This window comes from Rutidosis leptorrhynchoides, chromosome 1 (assembly GCF_046630445.1).
Source record: "Rutidosis leptorrhynchoides isolate AG116_Rl617_1_P2 chromosome 1, CSIRO_AGI_Rlap_v1, whole genome shotgun sequence".
Taxonomy (NCBI): Eukaryota; Viridiplantae; Streptophyta; class Magnoliopsida; order Asterales; family Asteraceae; genus Rutidosis; species Rutidosis leptorrhynchoides.
The window spans coordinates 602,195,164-602,217,598 of record NC_092333.1 but is presented as its reverse complement, the minus strand read 5'-3'; the positions used below and the strand labels follow the sequence as shown (position 1 = coordinate 602,217,598).

The 22,435-nt window shown below is 33.3% G+C and overlaps 2 protein-coding genes across 2 annotated transcripts; one reads left to right on the top strand and one right to left on the bottom strand.

The window, feature by feature from the left end:
- Window positions 1-13,356: 13,356 nt before the first annotated feature.
- LOC139849163 (putative clathrin assembly protein At5g35200) lies at window positions 13,357-17,387 on the top strand. The gene is made up of 16 exons (XM_071839022.1): window positions 13,357-13,414; window positions 13,743-13,834; window positions 13,924-13,993; window positions 14,087-14,184; window positions 14,599-14,740; window positions 14,834-14,934; window positions 15,044-15,127; window positions 15,259-15,309; window positions 15,397-15,462; window positions 15,544-15,609; window positions 15,688-15,768; window positions 15,856-15,933; window positions 16,013-16,174; window positions 16,303-16,375; window positions 16,539-16,651; window positions 16,767-17,387. The coding sequence occupies exons 2-16, from the start codon at window positions 13,757-13,759 to the stop codon at window positions 17,136-17,138; spliced, it is 1,635 nt and encodes a 544-aa protein (XP_071695123.1). The 5' UTR covers window positions 13,357-13,414; window positions 13,743-13,756; the 3' UTR covers window positions 17,139-17,387.
- LOC139849788 (uncharacterized oxidoreductase At1g06690, chloroplastic) lies at window positions 17,354-20,624 on the bottom strand. The gene is made up of 10 exons (XM_071839601.1): window positions 20,256-20,624; window positions 20,003-20,094; window positions 19,871-19,911; window positions 19,162-19,326; window positions 19,050-19,072; window positions 18,896-18,967; window positions 18,641-18,808; window positions 18,409-18,491; window positions 18,271-18,333; window positions 17,354-17,760 (listed from the first exon to the last, which is right to left on the bottom strand). Exons 1-10 carry the CDS (start codon window positions 20,470-20,472, stop codon window positions 17,575-17,577), a joined length of 1,110 nt encoding a protein of 369 aa, XP_071695702.1. The 5' UTR covers window positions 20,473-20,624; the 3' UTR covers window positions 17,354-17,574.
- Window positions 20,625-22,435: the final 1,811 nt, after the last annotated feature.

The following is a 22,435-nucleotide window of genomic DNA, read 5'->3' as shown; positions in this document are numbered from 1 at the left end:
TATTGAAATATGAAATCTTGTGGTCTATTATTATGATTTGATATATATAGGTTAAACCTATAACTCACCAACATTTTTGTTGACGTTTTAAGCATGTTTATTCTCAGGTGATTATTAAGAACTTCCGCTGTCGCATACTTAAATAAGGACGAGATTTGGAGTCCATGCTTGTATGATATTGTGTAAAAACTGCATTCAAGAAACTTATTTTGTTGTAACATATTTGTATTGTAAACCATTATGTAATGGTCGTGTGTAAACAGGATATTTTAGATTATCATTATTTGATAATCTACGTAAAGCTTTTGAAACCTTTATTGATGAAATAAAGGTTATGGTTTGTTTTAAAATGAATGCAGTCTTTGAAAAACGTCTCATATAGAGGTCAAAACCTCGCAACGAAATCAATTAATATGGAACGTTTTTAATCAATAAGAACGGGACATTTCATAAGAGAAGATGACAAGATGGAGAAGTTAGCACGACTGTATTTGAAGGAAGTCGTCTCCAGACATGGAATACCAATCTCTATTATCTCTGATAGGGATGGCAGATTATTTCAAGATTCTGGCAGACATTACAGCAAGCATTAGGAACTCGTCTAGACATGAGTACTGCCTATCATCCACAAACTGATGGGCAGAGCGAAAGGACGATACAAATGCTTGAAGACATGCTACGAGCATGTGTTATTGATTTCGGAAACAGTTGGGATCGACATCTACCGTTAGCAGAATTTTCCTACAACAACAGCTACCATTCAAGCATTGAGATGGCGCCGTTTGAAGCACTCTATGGTAGAAAGTGCAGGTCTCCAATTTGTTGGAGTGAAGTGGGGGATAGACAGATTACGGGTCCAGAGATTATACAAGAAACTACCGAGAAGATCATCCAAATTCAACAACGGTTGAAAACCGCCCACAGTCGACAAAAGAGCTACGCTGACATTAAAAGAAAAGATATAGAATTTGAAATTGGAGAGATGGTCATGCTTAAAGTTGCACCTTGGAAAGGCGATGTTCGATTTGGTAAACGAGGGAAATTAAATCCAAGGTATATTGGACCATTCAAGATTATTGATCGTGTCGGACCAGTAGCTTACCGACTTGAGTTACCTCAACAACTCGCGGCTGTACATAACACTTTCCACGTCTCGAATTTGAAGAAATGTTTTGCTAAAGAAGATCTCACTATTCCGTTAGATGAAATCCAAATCAACGAAAAACTTCAATTCATCGAAGAACCCGTCGAAATAATGGATCGTGAGGTTAAAAGACTTAAGCAAAACAAGATACCAATTGTTAAGGTTCGATGGAATGCTTGTAGAGGACCCGAGTTCACCTGGGAGCGTGAAGATCAGATGAAGAAGAAATACCCGCATCTATTTCCAGAAGATTCGTCAACACCTTCAACAGCTTAAAATTTCGGGACGAAATTTATTTAACGGGTAGGTACTGTAGTGACCCGAACTTTTCCATGTTTATATATATTAATTGAGATTGATATTTACATGATTAAATGTTTCCAACATGTTATGCAATCAAACTTGTTAAGACTTGATTAATTGAAATATGTTTCATATAGACAATTGACCACCCAAGTTGACCGGTGATTCACGAACGTTAAAACTTGTAAAAACTATATGATGACATATATATGGATATATATATATATAGTTAACATGATACTATGATAAGTAAACATATCATTAACTATATTAACAATGAACTACATATGTAAAAACAAGACTACTAACTTAATGATTTTTAAACGAGACATATATGTAACGATTATCGTTGTAAAGACATTTAATGTATATATATCATATTAAGAGATATTCATACATGATAATATCATCATAATATAATAATATAAAATCTCATTTGATATTATAAACATTGAGTTAACAACATTTAACAAGATCGTTAACCTAAAGGTTTCAAAACAACACTTACATGTAACGACTAACGATGACTTAACGACTCAGTTAAAATGTATATACATGTAGTGTTTTAATATGTATTTATACACTTTTGAAAGACTTCAATACACTTATCAAAATACTTCTACTTAACAAAAATACTTACAATTACATCCTCGTTCAGTTTCATCAACAATTCTACTCGTATGCACCCGTATTCGTACTCGTACAATACACAGCTTTTAGATGTATGTACTATTGGTATATACACTCCAATGATCAGCTCTTAGCAGCCCATGTGAGTCACCTAACACATGTGAGAACCATCATTTGGCAACTAGCATGAAATATCTCATAAAATTACAAAAATATGAGTAATCATTCATGACTTATTTACATGAAAACAAAATTACATATCCTTTATATCTAATCCATACACCAACGACCAAAAACACCTATAAACACTTTAATTCTTCAATTTTCTTCATCTAATTGATCTCTCTCAAGTTCTATCTTCAAGTTCTAAGTGTTCTTCATATATTCTACAAGTTCTAGTTACATAAAATCAAGAATACTTTCAAGTTTGCTAGCTCACTTCCAATCTTGTAAGGTGATCATCCAACCTCAAGAAATCTTTGTTTCTTACAGTAGGTTATCATTCTAATACAAGTTAATAATCATATTCAAACTTTGGTTCAATTTCTATAACTATAACAATCTTATTTCAAGTGATGATCTTACTTGAACTTGTTTTCGTGTCATGATTCTGCTTCAAGAACTTCGAGCCATCCAAGGATCCGTTAAAGCTAGATCCATTTTTATATTTTCCAGTTGGTTTATCCAAGGAACTTAAGGTAGTAATGATGTTCATAACATCATTCGATTCATACATATAAAGCTATCTTATTCGAAGGTTTAAACTTGTAATCACTAGAACATAGTTTAGTTAATTCTAAACTTGTTCGCAAACAAAAGTTAATCCTTCTAACTTGACTTTTAAAATCAACTAAACACATGTTATATATCTATATGATATTCTAACTTAATGATTTAAAACTTGGAAACACGAAAAACACCGTAAAACCGGATTTACGCCGTCGTAGTAACACCGCGGGCTGTTTTGGGTTAGTTAATTAAAAACTATGATAAACTTTGATTTAAAAGTTGTTATTATGAGAAAATGATTTTTATTATGAACATGAAACTATATCCAAAAATTATGGTTAAACTCAAAGTGGAAGTATGTTTTCTAAAATGGTCATCTAGACGTCGTTCTTTCGACTGAAATGACTACCTTTACAAAAACGACTTGTAACTTATTTTTCTGACTATAAACCTATACTTTTTCTGTTTAGATTCATAAAATAGAGTTCAATATGAAACCATAGCAATTTAATTCACTCAAAACGGATTTAAAATGAAGAAGTTATGGGTAAAACAAGATTGGATAATTTTTCTCATTTTAGCTACGTGAAAATTGGTAACAAATCTATTCCAACCAAAACTTAATCAACTTGTATTGTATATTATGTAATCTTGAGATACCATAGACACGTATACAATGTTTCGACCTATCATGTCGACACATCTATATATATTTCGGAACAACCATAGACACTCTATATGTGAATGTTGGAGTTAGCTATACAGGGTTGAGGTTGATTCCAAAATATATATAGTTTGAGTTGTGATCAATATTGAGATACGTATACACTGGGTCGTGGATTGATTCAAGATAATATTTATCGATTTATTTCTGTACATCTAACTATGGACAACTAGTTGTAGGTTACTAACGAGGACAGCTGACTTAATAAACTTAAAACATCAAAATATATTAAAAGTGTTGTAAATATATTTTGAACATACTTTGATATATATGTATATATTGTTATAGGTTCGTGAATCAACTAGTGGCCAAGTCTTACTTCCCGACGAAGTAAAAATCTGTGAAAGTGAGTTATAGTCCCACTTTTAAAATCTAATATTTTTGAGATGAGAATACATGCAGGTTTTATAAATGATTTACAAAATAGACACAAGTACGTGAAACTACATTCTATGGTTGAATTATCGAAATCGAATATGCCCCTTTTTATTAAGTCTGGTAATCTAAGAATTAGGGAACAGATACCCTAATTGACGCGAATCCTAAAGATAGATCTATTGGGCCTAACAAACCCCATCCAAAGTACCGGATGCTTTAGTACTTCAAAATTTATATCATATCCGAAGGGTGTCCCGCAATGATGGGGATATTCTTATATATGCATCTTGTTAATGTCGGTTACCAGGTGTTCACCATATGAATGATTTTTATCTCTATGTATGGGATGTGTATTGAAATATGAAATCTTGTGGTCTATTATTATGATTTGATATATATAGGTTAAACCTATAACTCACCAACATTTTTTTTGACGTTTTAAGCATGTTTATTCTCAGGTGATTATTAAGAGCTTCCGCTGTCGCATACTTAAATAAGGACGAGATTTGGAGTCCATGCTTGTATGATATTGTGTAAAAACTGCATTCAAGAAACTTATTTTGTTGTAACATATTTATATTGTAAACCATTATGTAATGGTCGTGTGTAAACAGGATATTTTAGATTATCATTATTTGATAATCTACGTAAAGCTTTTTAAACCTTTATTGATGAAATAAAGGTTATGGTTTGTTTTAAAATGAATGCAGTCTTTGAAAAACGTCTCATATAGAGGTCAAAACCTCGCAACGAAATCAATTAATATGGAACGTTTTTAATCAATAAGAACGGGACATTTCAGTTGGTATCCGAGCGTTGGTCTTAGAGAACCAGAATTTTGCATTAGTGTGTCTTATCGAGTTTGTTAGGATGCATTAGTGAGTCTAGACTTCGACCGTGTTTACTTGAAAAATGATTGCTTAACAAATTTTGTTGGAAACTATATATTTTTAACATGTGAATATTATGTGATATATTAATCTCTTAACGCGTTTGATATTATGTGATAGATGTCTACCTCTAGAACAAGTCCCATTGACTCACCTAATAATAATGAAGAGTCAAATGTAAATTGGAATGATTCGTGGACTGATTCACAAGTTCCCGAAGAGGAACCGGAAGAAGAGTCGGAACCGGAAGAAGAATCGGAACCGGAAGAAGAATCGGAACCGGATGAAGAAATAGAACCGGTGGGGGAAATAATAAAACGGTTAAGTAAAAGAAAATCCTCAACCAACCGACCAAGGTTAATTATGGTCAATGGTGTTTCCGCCAAGGAAGCAAAATATTGGGAGGATTACCAATTCTCCGATGAATCGGATTCCGACGAGAATTCCGATGATGTTATAGAAATTACCCCAACTGAATTTAAAAAAGCAAAAGAAAATAATAAGGGAAAGGGCATAAAAATAGAGAAATCTAATTCCAACCCCGATGAACTTTATATGTATCGTCAACCTCCAAAGTCCTTAAGTTGTAACAATGACCCGGGAACCTCTAAACCACCAGGTTTTTCTAAACCAATGTGGAAAACGACGGCTCGTATTAGGGGAACATCATATATCCCTAGAAACTTGGCAAAACGAACCAAAACCGAAGAAGAAGAAACAAGCGAGTCAGAATAAGATAGTTGTATTCGTGTGGTGTAATATATGTAATATAGTGTGCTTATGCTTTATGATATATGTAAAAATTGCTTGTATTAATAAGTATTTTTTTTTATGAATCTAACTCTTGTCTATTTTACAGTATAAAAACACAAAATAGATAGACAACCCAATATTTTAAGAGACCTACCCGGAGACATGATTGATGAAATCTTGTCTAGAGTCGGTCAGAATTCTTCGGTACAACTATTTAAGGCGAGATCAGTTTGTAAGACATTCGAAGAACGTTCCAAGAATGCCTTGGTTTATAAAAGGCTTTCGTTCGAAAGATGGGGGATATCACATTGGGAAATCCATAAGGTACGATGTGTTTACTTTGACGCATATATTGCGGGGAACCCAAATGCTATTTTACGCAATGGGTTAAGAAATTATTTTGACTCAATATATCCGAATATTGGACTTCGTGATTTAGAAAAAGCGGCTAACATGCAACATAAAGAAGCATGTTATGCTTACGGATTAGTAATGTTCGCTTCTCACCAAAGTGAGAACAAGAACATCGGGCTACAACTATTAAACAAAACGTTCCCACAAGTGACGGAGTCGGTAATTGGGGTAAGAAATGAGGTTTTTAGACTGTTACGGGACTGTTGGACATTACGTAACCCTCGTCCCTTTGATGACGTTACAACACGCTGTCTTATCAACGGCCATAACGGTTATGTTCCACAAGACCAAGGATGGGAAGTAATCCTAGTAAAACCAGAATGCATGACTTGTTTCTGGACGTATGAATTACGTATCTTTATTGCCTTTGCTGAACGACTTGTGTACTATCTAGAATTATCTTCACAACCATCTTGTATCAAATTTATTGTGTGCTATATTTCATGCTATATGTAAAATAAGCGGTATTGTAAGTTTGTAAAATATTGTGTAAAAGTTTGAACGCGAAATATTATTGAAGAAAATATATATGTATATATGTTTTCATAAAGATTGAAATTAAAATTCTCTTGTACAAACTGTTAATGATGAAAATATTTTAACGGGTAGGTAATACCCGAGGAATATTTAAATTTCACATTAATAAGTTACACTGTACTTTCTTTCAAATCTGATTCAACAGTTATTTACTATCCTATTTACAACCACCGATATACGTATCCATTCACCACAGAATAACCATTTTCATTCAATTTCATATTTGGATTTTGATCTATCAGAATCCAACAAGTGGCATAATGAAGAAAACACTGGATAAAATAAAACTTGTTAGAAACAAACAAATTAACTACGAGAAAAATGTTGTTAAGAATCCACGCTAACTGTTCCTAGCTAATTGTTCCTAGCTAACTGATTACATTTTATTTATCGCAATTTATTTATCGCAATTTACATTCTCGCAATTTTACTTATCGTCATTTAATTTCTGTTATTTACTTTACGCACTTTATTTATCGTCATTTAATTTCTGTTATTTACTTTACGCACTTTATTTATCGTCATTTAGTTTCTGTTATTTAATTTTACGCACTTTAAATATCGGGACACGTATACAAGGTTTTGACATATCATATCGACGCATCTATATATATTATTTGGAATAACCATAGACACTCTATATGCAGTAATGCGGGAGTTAGCTATACAGGGTTGAGGTTGATTCTATAATAATATATATAGTTTGAGTTGTGATCGAGTCTGAGACATGTACACGGGTCACGATACGTATTAATTAATTCGAATATTATATATTAAATTATATATGAATTATTGGACTGATAACTGTGGACTATCGACTGTGGACTAATAACATTGGACAATTAAAATGAATTAAAATATTGATTATAACATATGAAACTAAACAATTCTTCAAGTTTGCCACTTGATTTCATCTTAAACCTCATTTGTATCTTGACGATTACAATCTGTGTTCGAACCTTTCATGATTCTTGAAAACACCTCAATCGAGAGGATGAACAAACCGCACTTCATCTATGGAAGAAAAGATTTATGCACATAGTTATGCACCTGAAAAACTCTCGGACAATGAGTGAACATTTAACACGTAGCAGTGCTAGTTCCTTTAGCATTATTATTACCCAAAATAACTTTAAAATCCCTTTTCAAGGTAGCAAATTTTGTCACAGCTCTAGCAAGTCAACTTCGACTTTTCGTCCGAAACAACCTTATTATAACCGTGATATATATGTATGCTCTTTTATTGTTACCTGGGAACCTTTTATATTCCACCATACTACCATCAGCGTTTAATCATCTAAAAACACAATTCTCCGGAAAACACCTCAGATTGATAACCGACGATTCATATATGGCTGCATTAAATGCAGACGAAACAGTAAAATTGTAGATGACCTGAATGGCCAAGAGTTTGATGATAAAGAATGGAGTGTTGAGAACGCTCGATAGAAAATTTGGTACTGAAAAACGGATTGAGCTAACCATGAAAGAGATCAAGGACAAATATAAAGACCAAACCCTATATTCAAGGAATCCATATAATTCTGTATCCGAAGAAATCTTTAGAAAATATCTTGCTCCGTACCCATGTTAAATCTTGTGGAAAATCTTTCTTCATCAACCTTCGATCTTAGGAATTCTGAAAAATATCATCATAAATATCTTCGATATTTCTGAGGATATTTTCATAAATATTCTTGTCCGAAATTATTTATCTCTTCATGCAATCCGTGTTACATCATAAAGGAAACTATTTTAGTTTCTAAAGTTCTTTGAAATATGAGTTTAAATTATGAATGAATTGTAGAGAAGTGTTGGGAATTGAAGCATGGGTTAGTATAATATAATGACGCCCGGCCAACGTGATTATATTACAGTAAGTCATGCTGAGTTTCTAATGGAACTTGATGATTCACAGACCTTAACGTCATCAGGTGTCATGTTACACGACTCTTACATTCTATCTAATCTCCAAACATATCAAAAAAGTATCTTCCTAATGGTTCAATCTTTTCTCGTGACTTCTGGTAATTTGAAAAGCCAGACCGAACAATCGAGACATATTATTGCATTCAAGCAAAGAAAAATTTTAATTTCTTAAATTATCGAAGAACTAAATCTTATTACAAAGATTTCCTCTAAATCCCTTGAAATTTGGAAATCAACCGTGACTACGTCATCGGTTAAGACAAATCTGCATTTACTCATCTCAATCTTTTATGACAGCTTCATTCGTACTCTTTGAATAATCGAGTTGTTTTATCCACATTACTCAATGATGATAAAACTTAATTTCTCAACTTATATTCGTCATGAAAACAATTTTATTGTTAGCCATGACCATCTCACTCAAATTTCGAGACGAAATTTCTTTAACGGGTAGGTAATGTGACGACCCGGGGATTTCCGACCAAATTTAAACTTAATCTTATTATGATTTCGACACGATAAGCAAAGTCTGTTAAACTGAATGTCAAAAACTTTGAACTGTGTTCATGTATACATTTGACCTTTGACTAATCACGACGATTCACGAACAATTGTTGTTAATATATATATATATATATATATATATATATATATATATATATATATATATATATATATATATATAAATGTAAATATATGCGTATGAATAATAATGTGAAATAATAAAATATGGATATAAAGTTTGGTACATGTAAATTGTTATATTATTATTAGATATTAATATGGCTACCATTTCTTGTATTATTATTATTTTTATGGTTACTATTATCATTATAAATTATTATTACATTTATTAAAATTCTTATTATATGTATAGTTATCATTATTATTAATAAATATATAATTATTAATAAAGGAAAAAGCAGTTAATCACGGACTCAGTTTGTACAATTTATTATCAATCTCTATCCCTTTTGAAATTCGATGGATTGCACTAAATATATAGACAAAATCAGTTACTAATCAGTATCAAGCTTTTTATTTTTTTATTTCTTGTCTACTCAAGTGATATTGTTGTGGATGCCAATCAGTTAAAAAAACTATTAATTAGCTCGCTTTATAAAACAAGGATTCAATCATCTAACCCACTTTGTCTAACTACTTTCTTCTAGTGTTCAGTATTTTATTTTCCATCTACTTACCATATAAATATGGATATATGTATATAAATATGATCACCTATCTTCTCTTTATATATATATATATATATATATATATATATATATATATATATATATATATATATATATATATATATATATATATATATATATATATATATATATATATATATATATATATATATATATATATATATATATATATATATATATGATACATTCAACCAAATCATCTTACTTCTACAACCTTGAAGTCCTAGGTTCCCCACCTTCAACCCTATCAACACCCACTTACGGCTGCCACCATCCTTCACACCCTCCGGTGACCATCACGAAACCACCACTTATATAACCACAACAACATCAACCTGATTACTACAATCTGCTACTCGTTTTCAATCTAAAAGAACACCATCTAACCCCTCACAGTTTGAAAACCACTATCATCACGACACCATCAACAACATCAACACATAACCACACAAATATGTTTCTGTGGCACCATCGTTTTGATTTCTGTTCGGTTCACGAGCCATCACCATAATCATCTCGCTCAAACGCCACCAACGAATCACCATGAACCACCTTAATCATGACTACAACCATATCTCTCTTCTCTCTTTCCCTCTCCTTTGTAAAATATTATGAACAACCACACAAACACCCATCACGATTGAGCACCACCCGTGGTTCTTTGGTTTGAAACCGCCAACTATTATCTCCCATATCCGCTACCCTCAAACCCACTTGAAAACCACCACTTCAACCATGAAACCATCATCATCCAACACTACAATTACGTTCAGTTTCACTCACCCACATCACACCTTGATCATCATCATGAAACCATCCAACAGTCGCTGAACCTGCTGCACGAATGTTTCCTGTACAACAGTGATCCACCGCCACCTGCAACACCATAAACCATCACCTTACCCATCGAGAACCATCACTATTCATTACCTTTATAGCTGTCACTTTTTCTTTTGATGTTATTTTCTTTTATGGCCGACATCTTTTTCTTGCTTTTGGACAATTCATGTCGTGGTAGGCCAAAGACAAACAACTACTTGCACCCTTTTCATTTCTTTTGTGTTTTGACGACTTGCAAAAATAAGTAAGGAGAATCATTTTAATCGATTAGCTTGTGGGGAAAAATACAACTTTCGGTGCCCACAATATGAATTTGATTATTGGATCACAATTCCTTTTATTTAGGCGAATACCTTGTGGTTTTAATGGATGACTTTTCCATGTCCTTCCTCTAATTTGGCCAACAGATATCTTCATATTAGGGTATATCGATCTGTACATGGTCATCGGTTATAACTTGGACCGATCTACCGTCGGATCGAGGTTTGGTATAGAATCCAATTGGGCTGCCCTGTTGGACCAAGTTCTGTTTACGGTGGAGCCGAGATGTATAATAAACATGATTATAAGAATTATAATTATGTTATATGCATAATTATAAATATGATGTTGAATGATTTGGTGTTATGTGATTTAATTCAAGAGATATAGATGATAATGATGTTTGATCAGTGAAGGTGTAGTAAGGTTTCTAAAATAATGATAAAGTTAACACATAAAATAATGAAGATGATGGTTATGATAGGAAAACGATTTAATTAATGATTATGATAACGATATATGAATTCATATGAAATGAGGTGGTAATAATGAAGTAATAATGAGAGCATGCATTTCTTTTTGGCTTTGAATCTGAGAAATCGAATTCCATGTTACCAGATGGGATCGAGATCATAAAAGTCATTTTGTTGGGTTTGATTTAATTCAGTTTTTGGGACGAAAGGTGTTTTAAATTATTGGGCCGGTTCGTGAATTGGTTGGACTGAAATAAAATTGGGCCGAAATCCATTATGGGTGATAATGAAAAACGATTGAATGATGAATAATAGAAAAGAAGAAGAAACAGATAGATACGGGTTATACCTATATATCTGTGACATTTAAATAGAAATGTAGAAATAAAAGAATGGATTAGGTTGTTATTGGATTAGTGGGACGTCGCGGGTTCAAACCCGGGCTTGGGCATTCTTGTTTCTTTTAAAGGCTACTTATTATTTTTGAGGTTCGTGAATCCGAGGCCAACCCTGCATTGTTCAATGTCGTCATATGTATTTTTACTACAAAATACATTAGGTGAGTTTCATTACTCCCTTTATATATATATTTTTGGGCTGAGAATACATGCGCTGTTTTATAAATGTTTTACGAAATAGGCACAAGTACTAAAACTAATTCTATGTGGGTTTAAACCAGAAATATACCCTTAGCTTGGTAACATTAAACTACTTGTCTATGTACGGTATGCGCGAATCCTAAAGATAGATCTATTGGGCCTGGCAAACCCCATCCTGACTATGAGATGCTTTAGTACTTCGAGGTTATTTTAAACACACCTGATCTGGTGTACTTCATAGGGTAAAACATGAACGTTAAGGCTTGTTACCGGGTGCCTACAACTTATAGAATACTTTTATACACTTGCGAGTGTTCGTATATTTATAAATGGAAATCTTGTGGTCTATTAATATATTGAAATGATTGTTATGATAAACCTATGAACTCACCAACCTTTTGGTTGACACTTTTAAGCATGTTTATTCTCAGGTATGAAAGATATCTTCCGCTGTGCATTTGCTCATCTTAAAGATATTATATGGAGTCGTACATGGCATATTTAGGTCAGTACCTCGCGATGGGACCAAATGTTGATGACTTCGTCCAGATGGATTAGGACGGGTCGTTACAGTCCCCGTAATTTTCTAGAAGTATATTGGTAGTCTTTTTTCTTTAAATTATTAATCATACGGATATACTCTTGGTTTCGAAAATGCACGACACTAGGAATGGCAATGGATCGGATATGGATCGGGTGAGGCCGTATCCATATCCATATCCATTTTTTTTTTTTACTTTTCATCCATCCATATTCATATCCGTCGGGTGAAGCGGGTTAATGGATAATTATCCATACCCGTTTAAATTTATTTTATTTTTAACAATTATAAGCGGTGATTCACTATATACGATCAAAAGTAATATTTTTAATAGTTTATGCGACCGAAAGTCACATTTTACTAATCTATATAACAAATATTCAATAAATAACCTATTAAACATGTAAAGATATCGACATGTAAGTTGCTTACTTTTAGTTACATGGAATCACATTTGAACCACCAAAGTACGATAAATACATTTGATTATTTAAACAAAACAAAATATAAGAAGAAAGTTATATATTTAGAGAAAATATAAAGAAAGATGAATATGAATATAATTAATGAAATATCACTACATAAATGATACTGTACTAATTTGAGTGATAAATTTATATATTTAGTTATTTCGAGTAAAAACGGGTTCATCCATGGATAAAATTTTTTCATCTACATCCATATCCATATCCATTTAGATCGTCCATATCCACAAATAATCGGATGGATCGGATGGATATCCACTGGATCGGGTATCCATTGCCATCCCTACACGACACTGGTATGAAACTTAACAACAGTAAATTTGTCCCGTTAACTAATTACATGGCGTTGGGTTTAGGACCAACGCCATGCATTTATCAAACCACAGGGACTATCCATATAGTTTTAAAAAGAAAAGGACTATTGGAATAATTTTGGATAAACCACAAGGATCATTAGTATAATTAACTCTTAATAGAAATAAAATAAAATTAAAATTTAAACACTCCAGCCAGACGCCTCTCTGTCTCTCTCTCTCAACATACTTTCTCTTTCTAGAATTTCATTTTCAGGTGAACTAATTTCTTCTTTCATTTTGATCCATTTTCTGTTATTTCAGCTCAACTATACTGAATTTTGTAATTATCATAACATATACTACTGGTTTTGTACATGTATAGCTTGTATATGTTTGTATTTAGGTTTTTCAGGATTTTATCAGCTGTCAATTGTTTAGTTTATTAGTGTAAGACTTTTATTTATAGTATTGATATATAATTGGTTGATTAGTTAATATGTATACAGAATATATTTAGCTCAACTGTTTGTATAATTAAGGTATTTATTTGTTAATTAGATTTAGATGAATGATTAATGATTAATTGGTTAATGCTAATGTAGATTGGAGCTGAAGAATGTCGGTGCGAAAGGCTCTTGGAGCTATTAAGGACAGTACTACTGTCAATATAGCTAAAGTTAGTAGTGATTACAAGGTATTTTAATGTTTTGATGTTAGTTCATAAGTTGTTGTAAATTGATAGTTTATATAGTTGATGTTTGTTTTTGGGATTGTTTTATATAGGAATTGGATATAAATATCGTTAAGGCTACGAACCATGTTGAGCGCCCGGCGAAAGAAAAGCATATACGCGGTGAGTGTTTGTGTTAAAAATGAAGTCATGTGAGGTGTGTATGTGTAAGTTATGTAGAAAAATGAAAACTTATGGTGTCTTTTGAATTTGCAGCTATATTTGCAGCTATCTCGGCTACAAGACCTCGAGCAGATGTTGCATATTGCATACATGCTCTAGCACGAAGATTGTCCAAGACACATAATTGGGCAGTATGCATTCTTGCCTATTATATTATTTATAATGTCACTCTAAGGTTCACAATGGATTATGTTATAATTGTGTCATGTAGTATAAAAAAGTTACAACTTTTTTTTTAAGATCCTTATCATTTTCTATATATTCTGTTCTTACCGGCTTGCCTACTTAATTATTATATATTATATAATAAATATAAATATAAATGCTCTGGTTATACCATTATGATAAAATTTATCACCTTGTGTGTTTGCTTAAGATTATGTCTAAAAATCACATGTAAGATCTGTCAAATTGGAATAAAGTCTGTTAACTTTTTAAGAAAGTCAATGTCAATTGAGTTGATATACTTTGACTCTTATGGTCAACTTTGTTGACTATGTGGTAGTCCATGTTGACGTTAACCAAACGTTGTTGTTCTACTTCAGGTTGCTTTGAAAACTTTAATCGTTATTCATCGGGCCTTAAGGGAGGTGGATCCTACATTTCAAGAGGAACTTCTTAACTACGGAAGGAGTAGAAATCATGTGCTAAACCTATCTTATTTCAAAGACGATTCAAGTCCAAATGGTACCTTAAATTCTTGTTATATTCTTGTTATAATTAGTCAGTCTGTAAAGATCGAAATTTTTTGACCAAAATAACTTGTGATTTTGTATTCAGCATGGGATTATTCAGGTTGGGTTAGAACCTACGCACTGTATTTGGAAGAAAGACTGGAGTGCTTCCGAGTCTTGAAATATGATGTTGAAGCGGACCGCCCAGTAAGATTATTATCGCAAAAGTGTTATATATTTTTCAATCAGATTATATTTAGTGATTCAAGGTAAAATTGAATTTTTATAATAACTTTTGCTATGAATTGTGTTGTAGAGAACCAAAGATCTCGACACTCCCGAGCTTCTTGAACAACTACCCGCTCTGCAGCAACTTCTGTTTCGTGTTTTGGGCTGTCAGGTATAGTCTACAAATTTTTATTTTTTTTTATTCTGGCCGTTGAAACATTAAATTTGGTGCTTTATGATGCTAAATTTGCAACAAGCACATCCAGTTAAGATTTCCGACCTTACATTTTTTCTCATGTGTAGCCACAAGGAGCATCAGTTCATAACTTTGTGATTCAGTTTGCACTTTCCATGGTTAGTAATGGCTGTTAACGATATTATAATCTTTCAAATTGTCTGTTTCACATGTTAATGTGTTACGTCATCTTATTGCATCATCAGGTTGCCTCTGAAAGTATGAAAATCTACACTGCAATTAGTGACGGTTCAGTTAATTTGGTAGACATGGTACGCCATTATTCTTGCTTCTAAGATTTGGATTTCTGTTGATGACTTTATTCTAATAATTTGACTATCGCCATTGAACAGTTCTTCGAAATGCAACGCCATGATGCTCTTAAGGCTCTGGATATATACAGGAGGGCTGGGCAGCAGGTATAATTGTCACAATTTATTTACAATTTCCGATGCTCATACTATAATTAATGCTAATCAATGAATTATACTTTTTAGGCTGAGAGATTATCTGAGTTTTATGAAATATGTAAAAATATCGACATCGGGCGTGGGGAAAGATTCATTAAGATTGAACAGGTATGATAGTCTACTTGTAACGTTTTCAAATTCTTTGTAGTATGTTTACAACACTACCTAAAGTTATTAATTTTCGTATTGTTATAGCCTCCATCTTCATTTCTACAAGCCATGGAAGAATACGTAAAAGAAGCTCCTCGAGCTTCTACTGTTCGTAAGGATCTGGTAAGGTTTCTCTCTATCCGTTATTGACCCTTCAACTTTGAAATTTATGCTTAAGTATTGCATTTTTATAACAAAGCAGGCAGTTGATGGCAAACCGAAAGCAATTTTGGCCATAGAATATAAAAAAGAAGTAGAGGTTCCAAATAAACCTTCCGAATCTCCACCTCCACCTCCACCTCCAGCTGAACCTGTACCCGAACCGGTTCATGTCGAAGCTCCTGCTCCGCAACCAGATTTACTGGTAATTTGAGTACTATAAGTAATTACCGTATAAAATAATCTAATAAGCGATCACTTGGACCAAAATCATGTGTTTTGGTACTAATATACATTTATCCTTGCAAATGACTAGTGATTTCATTTTGTTAGGGACTAGATGACCCGGTTACAGATGCCGCTGAATTTGACCAGAAGAATTCTATGGCTTTGGCAATTGTTCCTGGTATGCAACCGCCTCCTTTTATCCATTTTTGATATAAAAAAAATTATTTTGTGGGCCCCATATACGAGGAAAATGAAAAAACAGTTTGAACATGGTAGATGGTCTATTGCCTTCAAATCTTGTTAACCTTATTCTTGATTCTTGATGGTTTTAAAAACTACAGTTGACCAACCATCTTCAACTACCACAACTTCCGTCAATGGGACCTCAGGATGGGAATTGGCCCTCGTAACTGCTCCAAGTTCTAATGGAACTACTGCATCTGCAAGCAAACTGGTAGGTGATATGTCTCGACATAAATGATATAATTGACTAAAACACCCCTTAGTACTGAAAAACTAGGACAGTTTTGTGGACCAAAAGTCAATGATATCAATTTCTTGTATACCAGGGTGGTGGACTAGACATACTTACACTTGATAGCCTCTATGATGATGCAATCAGAAGAACTAACCAGAACGTTAGTTACAACCCATGGGAACATGGCCCAATGGCTGGTGCCATGATGCCACACCAGACCACACCAGACCCATTCTACGCTTCAAACGGCATGGCTGCACCCCACAACATACAGATGGCAGCCATGGCTCAGCAACAGCAAGCTTTCATGTTTCAGCAGCAGCAACAACAAATGATGATGACGGCCCCACCACCAATGCAACAAGGTTCAAACCCCTTTGCTAATCCATATGGGGCTAGCTCTCACTCTTATGGCACAGGTGTGCCAGTTCAAGCCTATGATCCTTATTCTGGTCTCATATAAAATCCCAGTTTTTCGCTCAGGGGAAACTTGTACAAGATAATTAGGAGTATGGGTCAGCATTGTTTGTGTACCAGGCTCGAAATAATATTTTCGGATTACATTCAAATTCTTTTGGCCTGCTTGATATCCTCGGTCAAGTATATTATATTCTTTCTTTTCTTAACTTTTTGTTTATAAAAATAGAAATATCATGTAAACCTTTGAGATTGTCTGTTGCACATTCTTGTGTTATATATAGTGATTGAGTGATCATTCGTGGTGCATACATATATTTCGTTACACCTCTTTTTAATATAACAACCTTTTCATTCTCCGATAGTCCACACCCGAATAGCGTATCATTAATATTTGAGTTCATGTATTGGTGAACCTAAAGCATACACATGTATACGTATTGATGCAGTATGACTAACAGACAAATGTGGTTATCTTTACTTTACATTTTCTCAACAGGAAAACCAATTACAGGTTTTGATTTTGAAGCCAAATCTCGAAGCTCGCTAACCTCATCATCAGTTAGTCTCCAACCCAATGCCCCTCCAAATTCTTTCGCTTGTTCTGCATTTTTGGCTCCTGGAATTGGGATCACATTATCTTGAGCTATTAGCCAGTTTAGAGCCACCTGTACCATATCAAACGTTTAACATCTCAGTATTTAAGAGTTAAGACCACTCGTTATGGTTGGACTTTCTGGGAGTTTTTCGGGTGATGTGGCAATCTTGTGAGAAAAAATGTTAAATGTTGTTATGGTTGGGGCTATCTGAGTAATGTGGCAAGATAATAGTGATGGAAAGGGGTTAATTATATATATAAACACAAAAGACCACATGTGGGCTCCACACCCGCGAAATCTCACGAGAAAAACCCTCATTTCCCTGTTTGATGAATGAAAAAGCTCACCAAAAATCCAATCCAGGGCGTTTGGGTGAGAAAACGGGCGAGAAAGCCCCATAACAAATGGTCTAATATATACTTTCATGTTTCACGGTTTATCATGTAGGGCCCACATGAGTCTATAGATTGAAGTTGCTAAAATTCGGTCCATATAGTAACCAACATACGATTCATGGGGAAATAAAGAAATAGATTGAAGCGAACGTCAATTTTGACATATTACATGTATAAAACATACCTGTGTTGGAGTCTTGTCATAGTTCTGTCCAATCTCCTTGATCCTATTTAGAAGCGGTTGCAACTGCAAAAAAATAAATAAATAAATAAAATTCAGTAAGTCATTGAATAGAAACATGTGTGCATGTATTAGTCTTACCTCAGTTAGGAACTCAGCAGTGTAAATATTTCCCCTAGGACCTGTTGGGATGTTCTGTGGTGTATACTTCCCGGTCAAAACACCTGTCGCAAAATGTGGTATTCATTAAAATGCCAAAAATTGCCATATAACATTGCTTACTTTCTGAACATGACGAATACTGTTTTTAATTATTTTTATGACATGATAAGATGCCTAAGTTTATAAGCAAAAACTGAAGTACTAGTCAAACCTTGGGCGATAGGTGAGTATGCGATCAACGAGATGCCAAGTTCATCACAAGTCGCCTTCACACCGTTTTCCTCAGGGATCCTATATATGAGACTGTAATTCACTTGGTTTGAAGCCAGGGGGATACCCCGCTTCTTTAGCTTTTCATAAGCCTCACGAAGACGCTTTTCTGAAGAAAAAAAAGTCAATGACAAATAGTCAAACATTTGAAATTTGGGTTTTCACAGTTTAAACAAGAAAGAGAATAGAAGAAAACCACTGTAGTTGGAAACTCCAACAGCCTTTACCAGCCCCTGATCTACTGCATCTCCTAGACCATCGATGTATCCTGAAAAACAATTGTTCGACTGTTTGTTAAAAGTATTCATTACCGGGTCGAAACAGAGTAATACAATAATGTAGATAAATACCATCATTTCCCCAAATTCCTGGCCTGAAAATACATATGAAAAATCAGTTAATTACTGCAGTACCATTTAATTGAGACAAATATGAAAACAGATATGGAGGCTAAATACAAACCAGTGGAGTTGATAAAGTTCTACCGAGTCAAGCTCAAGTCGACTCAGTGAGTCCTTAAGAGCTGAGAGGACACTTTGGCGCCCAAGCCTCCATGGCAATGCAGCAAATTTAGTTGCAACAGCTATCTCATCTTGTGGATGTTTTTTCTTCCGTTCCTTGATAAATCTTTTAGGTAGAACGGATATAAGATTATGTTCTTTTTAATAACAAGCATGCTTATATAAAGTTTTGCATTAACATGAAAAAAAAAATGTACGTAAGCAGATTTGATTGACTTTGGACTCGTATAAACTACAATTCTACAAACCTAAATGTAGGTAAATTGACCAAAATACATGGCAGAAATGAACAAATAAAATAACAAATTCACATTGATAGATGCTCTACTTTTGGCAGAAATGACCAAAATACATGGCAGAAATGACCAAAATCACCATTGATAGATGCTCTACTTTCAACCTGAGTGGATCTAAATAAAAACCGACTCAAAAGTCAAAAATTGACCAAGGTGACTTAAAATGAACCTAAACAAAGTAAGTAGACTAACTAGGTCTAGATGAACCAAAACTGAATTAAATGAACCAAAATGGATATAAATTCACCGAAAAAGGCATAATACATGTTCACATATTTCCTTAAGTAGAACTAAAGAGTTTCCAAAACGTTTCAACGAGAATAATGAACGCTAACGATTAGATAACTAGCCTACCTTCCCAGCAGGGTTTCAGAGTTTATCGCACCAAATGAGAACTGAAATCACACAAAATCAAGACTTTAGTACCATAGAGTTTTTCATAAAACCGAATGAAGCCATGTATGAGCATAATGCAAATTTTCTTACCCTTGAACCATAAACTTCAGCAGTATCAAACCAAGTTATACCACTATCGATACTTGCATCAAAAGCATTCTTACAAGCTTTCATCTTCCTATCTGTCATCACCCCATTAAGATTTCAATTAAACTATACATATGTAGCACCTAGAGATGCATAAAATCATACATGGGGGTCTTTTGACCATTAAAGTTTAGAAAAAATGAACTTTAACATTGCAGAGGACTTTTAACAAACACTTGGTGGGCAATTAACTTACCATCCCATTCAAAATCATTCCAATAACTGGTATCACCCCATGACCAGGCTCCAATCCCAAGCTTTGTAACCTTCAAATCAGAACCACCCAATTTCACAAGATCATCTTCCTGTATTTTCACTTTAACAACACCATCTGAAGCAACTGCTCTAATTTTTTCAATCTTTTTATTATGGCTTAAACTAAAGTTACAGACACTACTGAATTGCAAAGCCATTGGTTTTTGATTTTTGATGTCTTGAGTTACAAAAATATATTATATTTCTTGGATTATTGTTATTGTTACTAGAAATGAAACCCCAACAACAATTGTATCCATAATAAATTCTCCACGTCTATGAGTTTCCTAACTGCTTCAGACCACAAGAAAGGTAGAAGGACTTATATCCACCTTTTTTGGTCCCAAAATTGTATAGTCATTCTTAGAACAAAAAAAAAAAAAAAAAAAGACAGAATTGCCAAATTGGTCCTTGTATTTGTAATTTTTGTCTTTTTCATCCTTGTATTTTAAAACTGCATTTTTCATCCTTAATAGCGTAAATGTGTCACAATTTAATCTCTGCATAAACGAATGATTAAATTGTCCATTTGACAATTTTGACAATTTTGTCAAAAGAAAGTTCTTTTTTATACGACTTTTTTATCCGTTAGTCCTTTGACTAACTTCTGTAAAAGAAGTCTTTTAAATGTTAACATTACAATGCATGTGAGGGTATCTTCAGAAATTTACATATTTCTTTGTAATTAGCTCACATCTTTACTTACCCTTCTCTTTCATCTCATCTGAAGCTTCATCTTCAACATACATATAAATCCTCGAATCAAAACCATAAAATTAAAATCAGGTGTGAAGACTGAGAATCAAATGATCACCTGCATAAGTGTTCCAATTAATGAGCCTCGTGAATGAGTTCACCTTCTTACATGGTATTATCAATTTCAAGTTGTACGTACATGAGTATCTCTCGGAAATTACGTTAAAGACTTTTTTGTTTCGTTGGTGCCTGTATTATATCATATTTTGCTAACAGTGTCCCTCGATTTTCAGTTTGTTTATCAAAAATTTGCAATCAACATCTCTTCGTCAAATTTTTTTGCTAACAGCGTCCCTCGGTATTATACCCCATTTTGCTAACAGCGTCCCTCAGAGAGATGCTGATTCCAAATCTTTGATAAACAAAGGATTCTAAAGGCGAAAATAAAAATCGAAGAACGTTGTTAGCAAAATGAGGTATAATACAAAAAAGTCTTCATTAAATTTCACCGTTCCTAACCACATACATTTTCCAAATACTTTATGTATGTGAGCAATAGATAGTATCCGATCAAATGAGCCGTGTAGTTTAAAATATGTTTAAAATAATCTCTTATCTCTTAAACACATGAAAATTAAAGTATAAACTTATGTTTGTAAAAAGGGTAAATCATCGGAAAAGGTAACATAATGTGACAAGCCGGAAATTTTCGACCAAATTTAAACTTGATCTTTATATGTTTCCGACACGATAAGTTAAGTCTGTAATGTTGAATCTCAACATTTTGGAACTACATTCATGTAATCAATTACCCTTTGATTGTGCCCGACGATTCACGAAAGATTATGTGTGAATATATATATATGTATATATATATATATGTATATATATATATATATATATGTATATATATATATATATGTGTGTGTGTGTGTGTGTGTGTGTGTATTAAATTGTGATATATTAATAAAGCATTAAACGGTTTGGTTGCTATGAAAATATGTTATGAAACCCATTATATGACTTGAAACGTTAACAAGATATTAAACGTATAACGTTATACTTATTCGTTTTAGTTAAACATCTACGTAATAAATGTGTTATGTGAAACGTGTATATATATAGACAAAGTATATTAAAGCTTACATATATATTGTTTCAAAGACATAAAACGTACTTCTATATATTTCGAAAGATTAGTACATTTTACAACATGACACGAAGTAGATTATTATTGTTATTATCATTATCTTTTATAAATTTTAAAAATTATAAATGATTAGAGTGTCACGTCTTCTTTAAAAAGGAATATAACTTTATCAATATCTGGAATCACTTTTGACAAATTGTTACCGAGCCATTTTAACGTTATTTTAAAATTTAGAATCTTTCTAGAAACCTTTTGACAAAGTTATAAATAATAAC

What these genes read in the sequence shown, in the direction of transcription:
- LOC139849163 (XM_071839022.1), top strand. Translation starts at nt 13,757, where the DNA reads ATGTCGGTGCGAAAGGCTCTTGGAGCTATTAAGGACAGTACTACTGTC. An exon ending in CAGTTAATTTGGTAGACATG is followed by an intron (nt 15,463 to 15,543) that starts GTACGCCATTAT and finishes GCCATTGAACAG; the next exon opens with TTCTTCGAAATGCAACGCCA. An exon ending in GATTCATTAAGATTGAACAG is followed by an intron (nt 15,769 to 15,855) that starts GTATGATAGTCT and finishes GTATTGTTATAG; the next exon opens with CCTCCATCTTCATTTCTACA.
- LOC139849788 (XM_071839601.1), bottom strand. Translation starts at nt 20,472, where the DNA reads ATGGCTTTGCAATTCAGTAGTGTCTGTAACTTTAGTTTAAGCCATAAT. An exon ending in AGGAATTTGGGGAAATGATG is followed by an intron (nt 18,968 to 19,049) that starts GTATTTATCTAC and finishes ATTGTTTTTCAG; the next exon opens with GATACATCGATGGTCTAGGA. An exon ending in ATACTCACCTATCGCCCAAG is followed by an intron (nt 18,492 to 18,640) that starts GTTTGACTAGTA and finishes ATTTTGCGACAG; the next exon opens with GTGTTTTGACCGGGAAGTAT.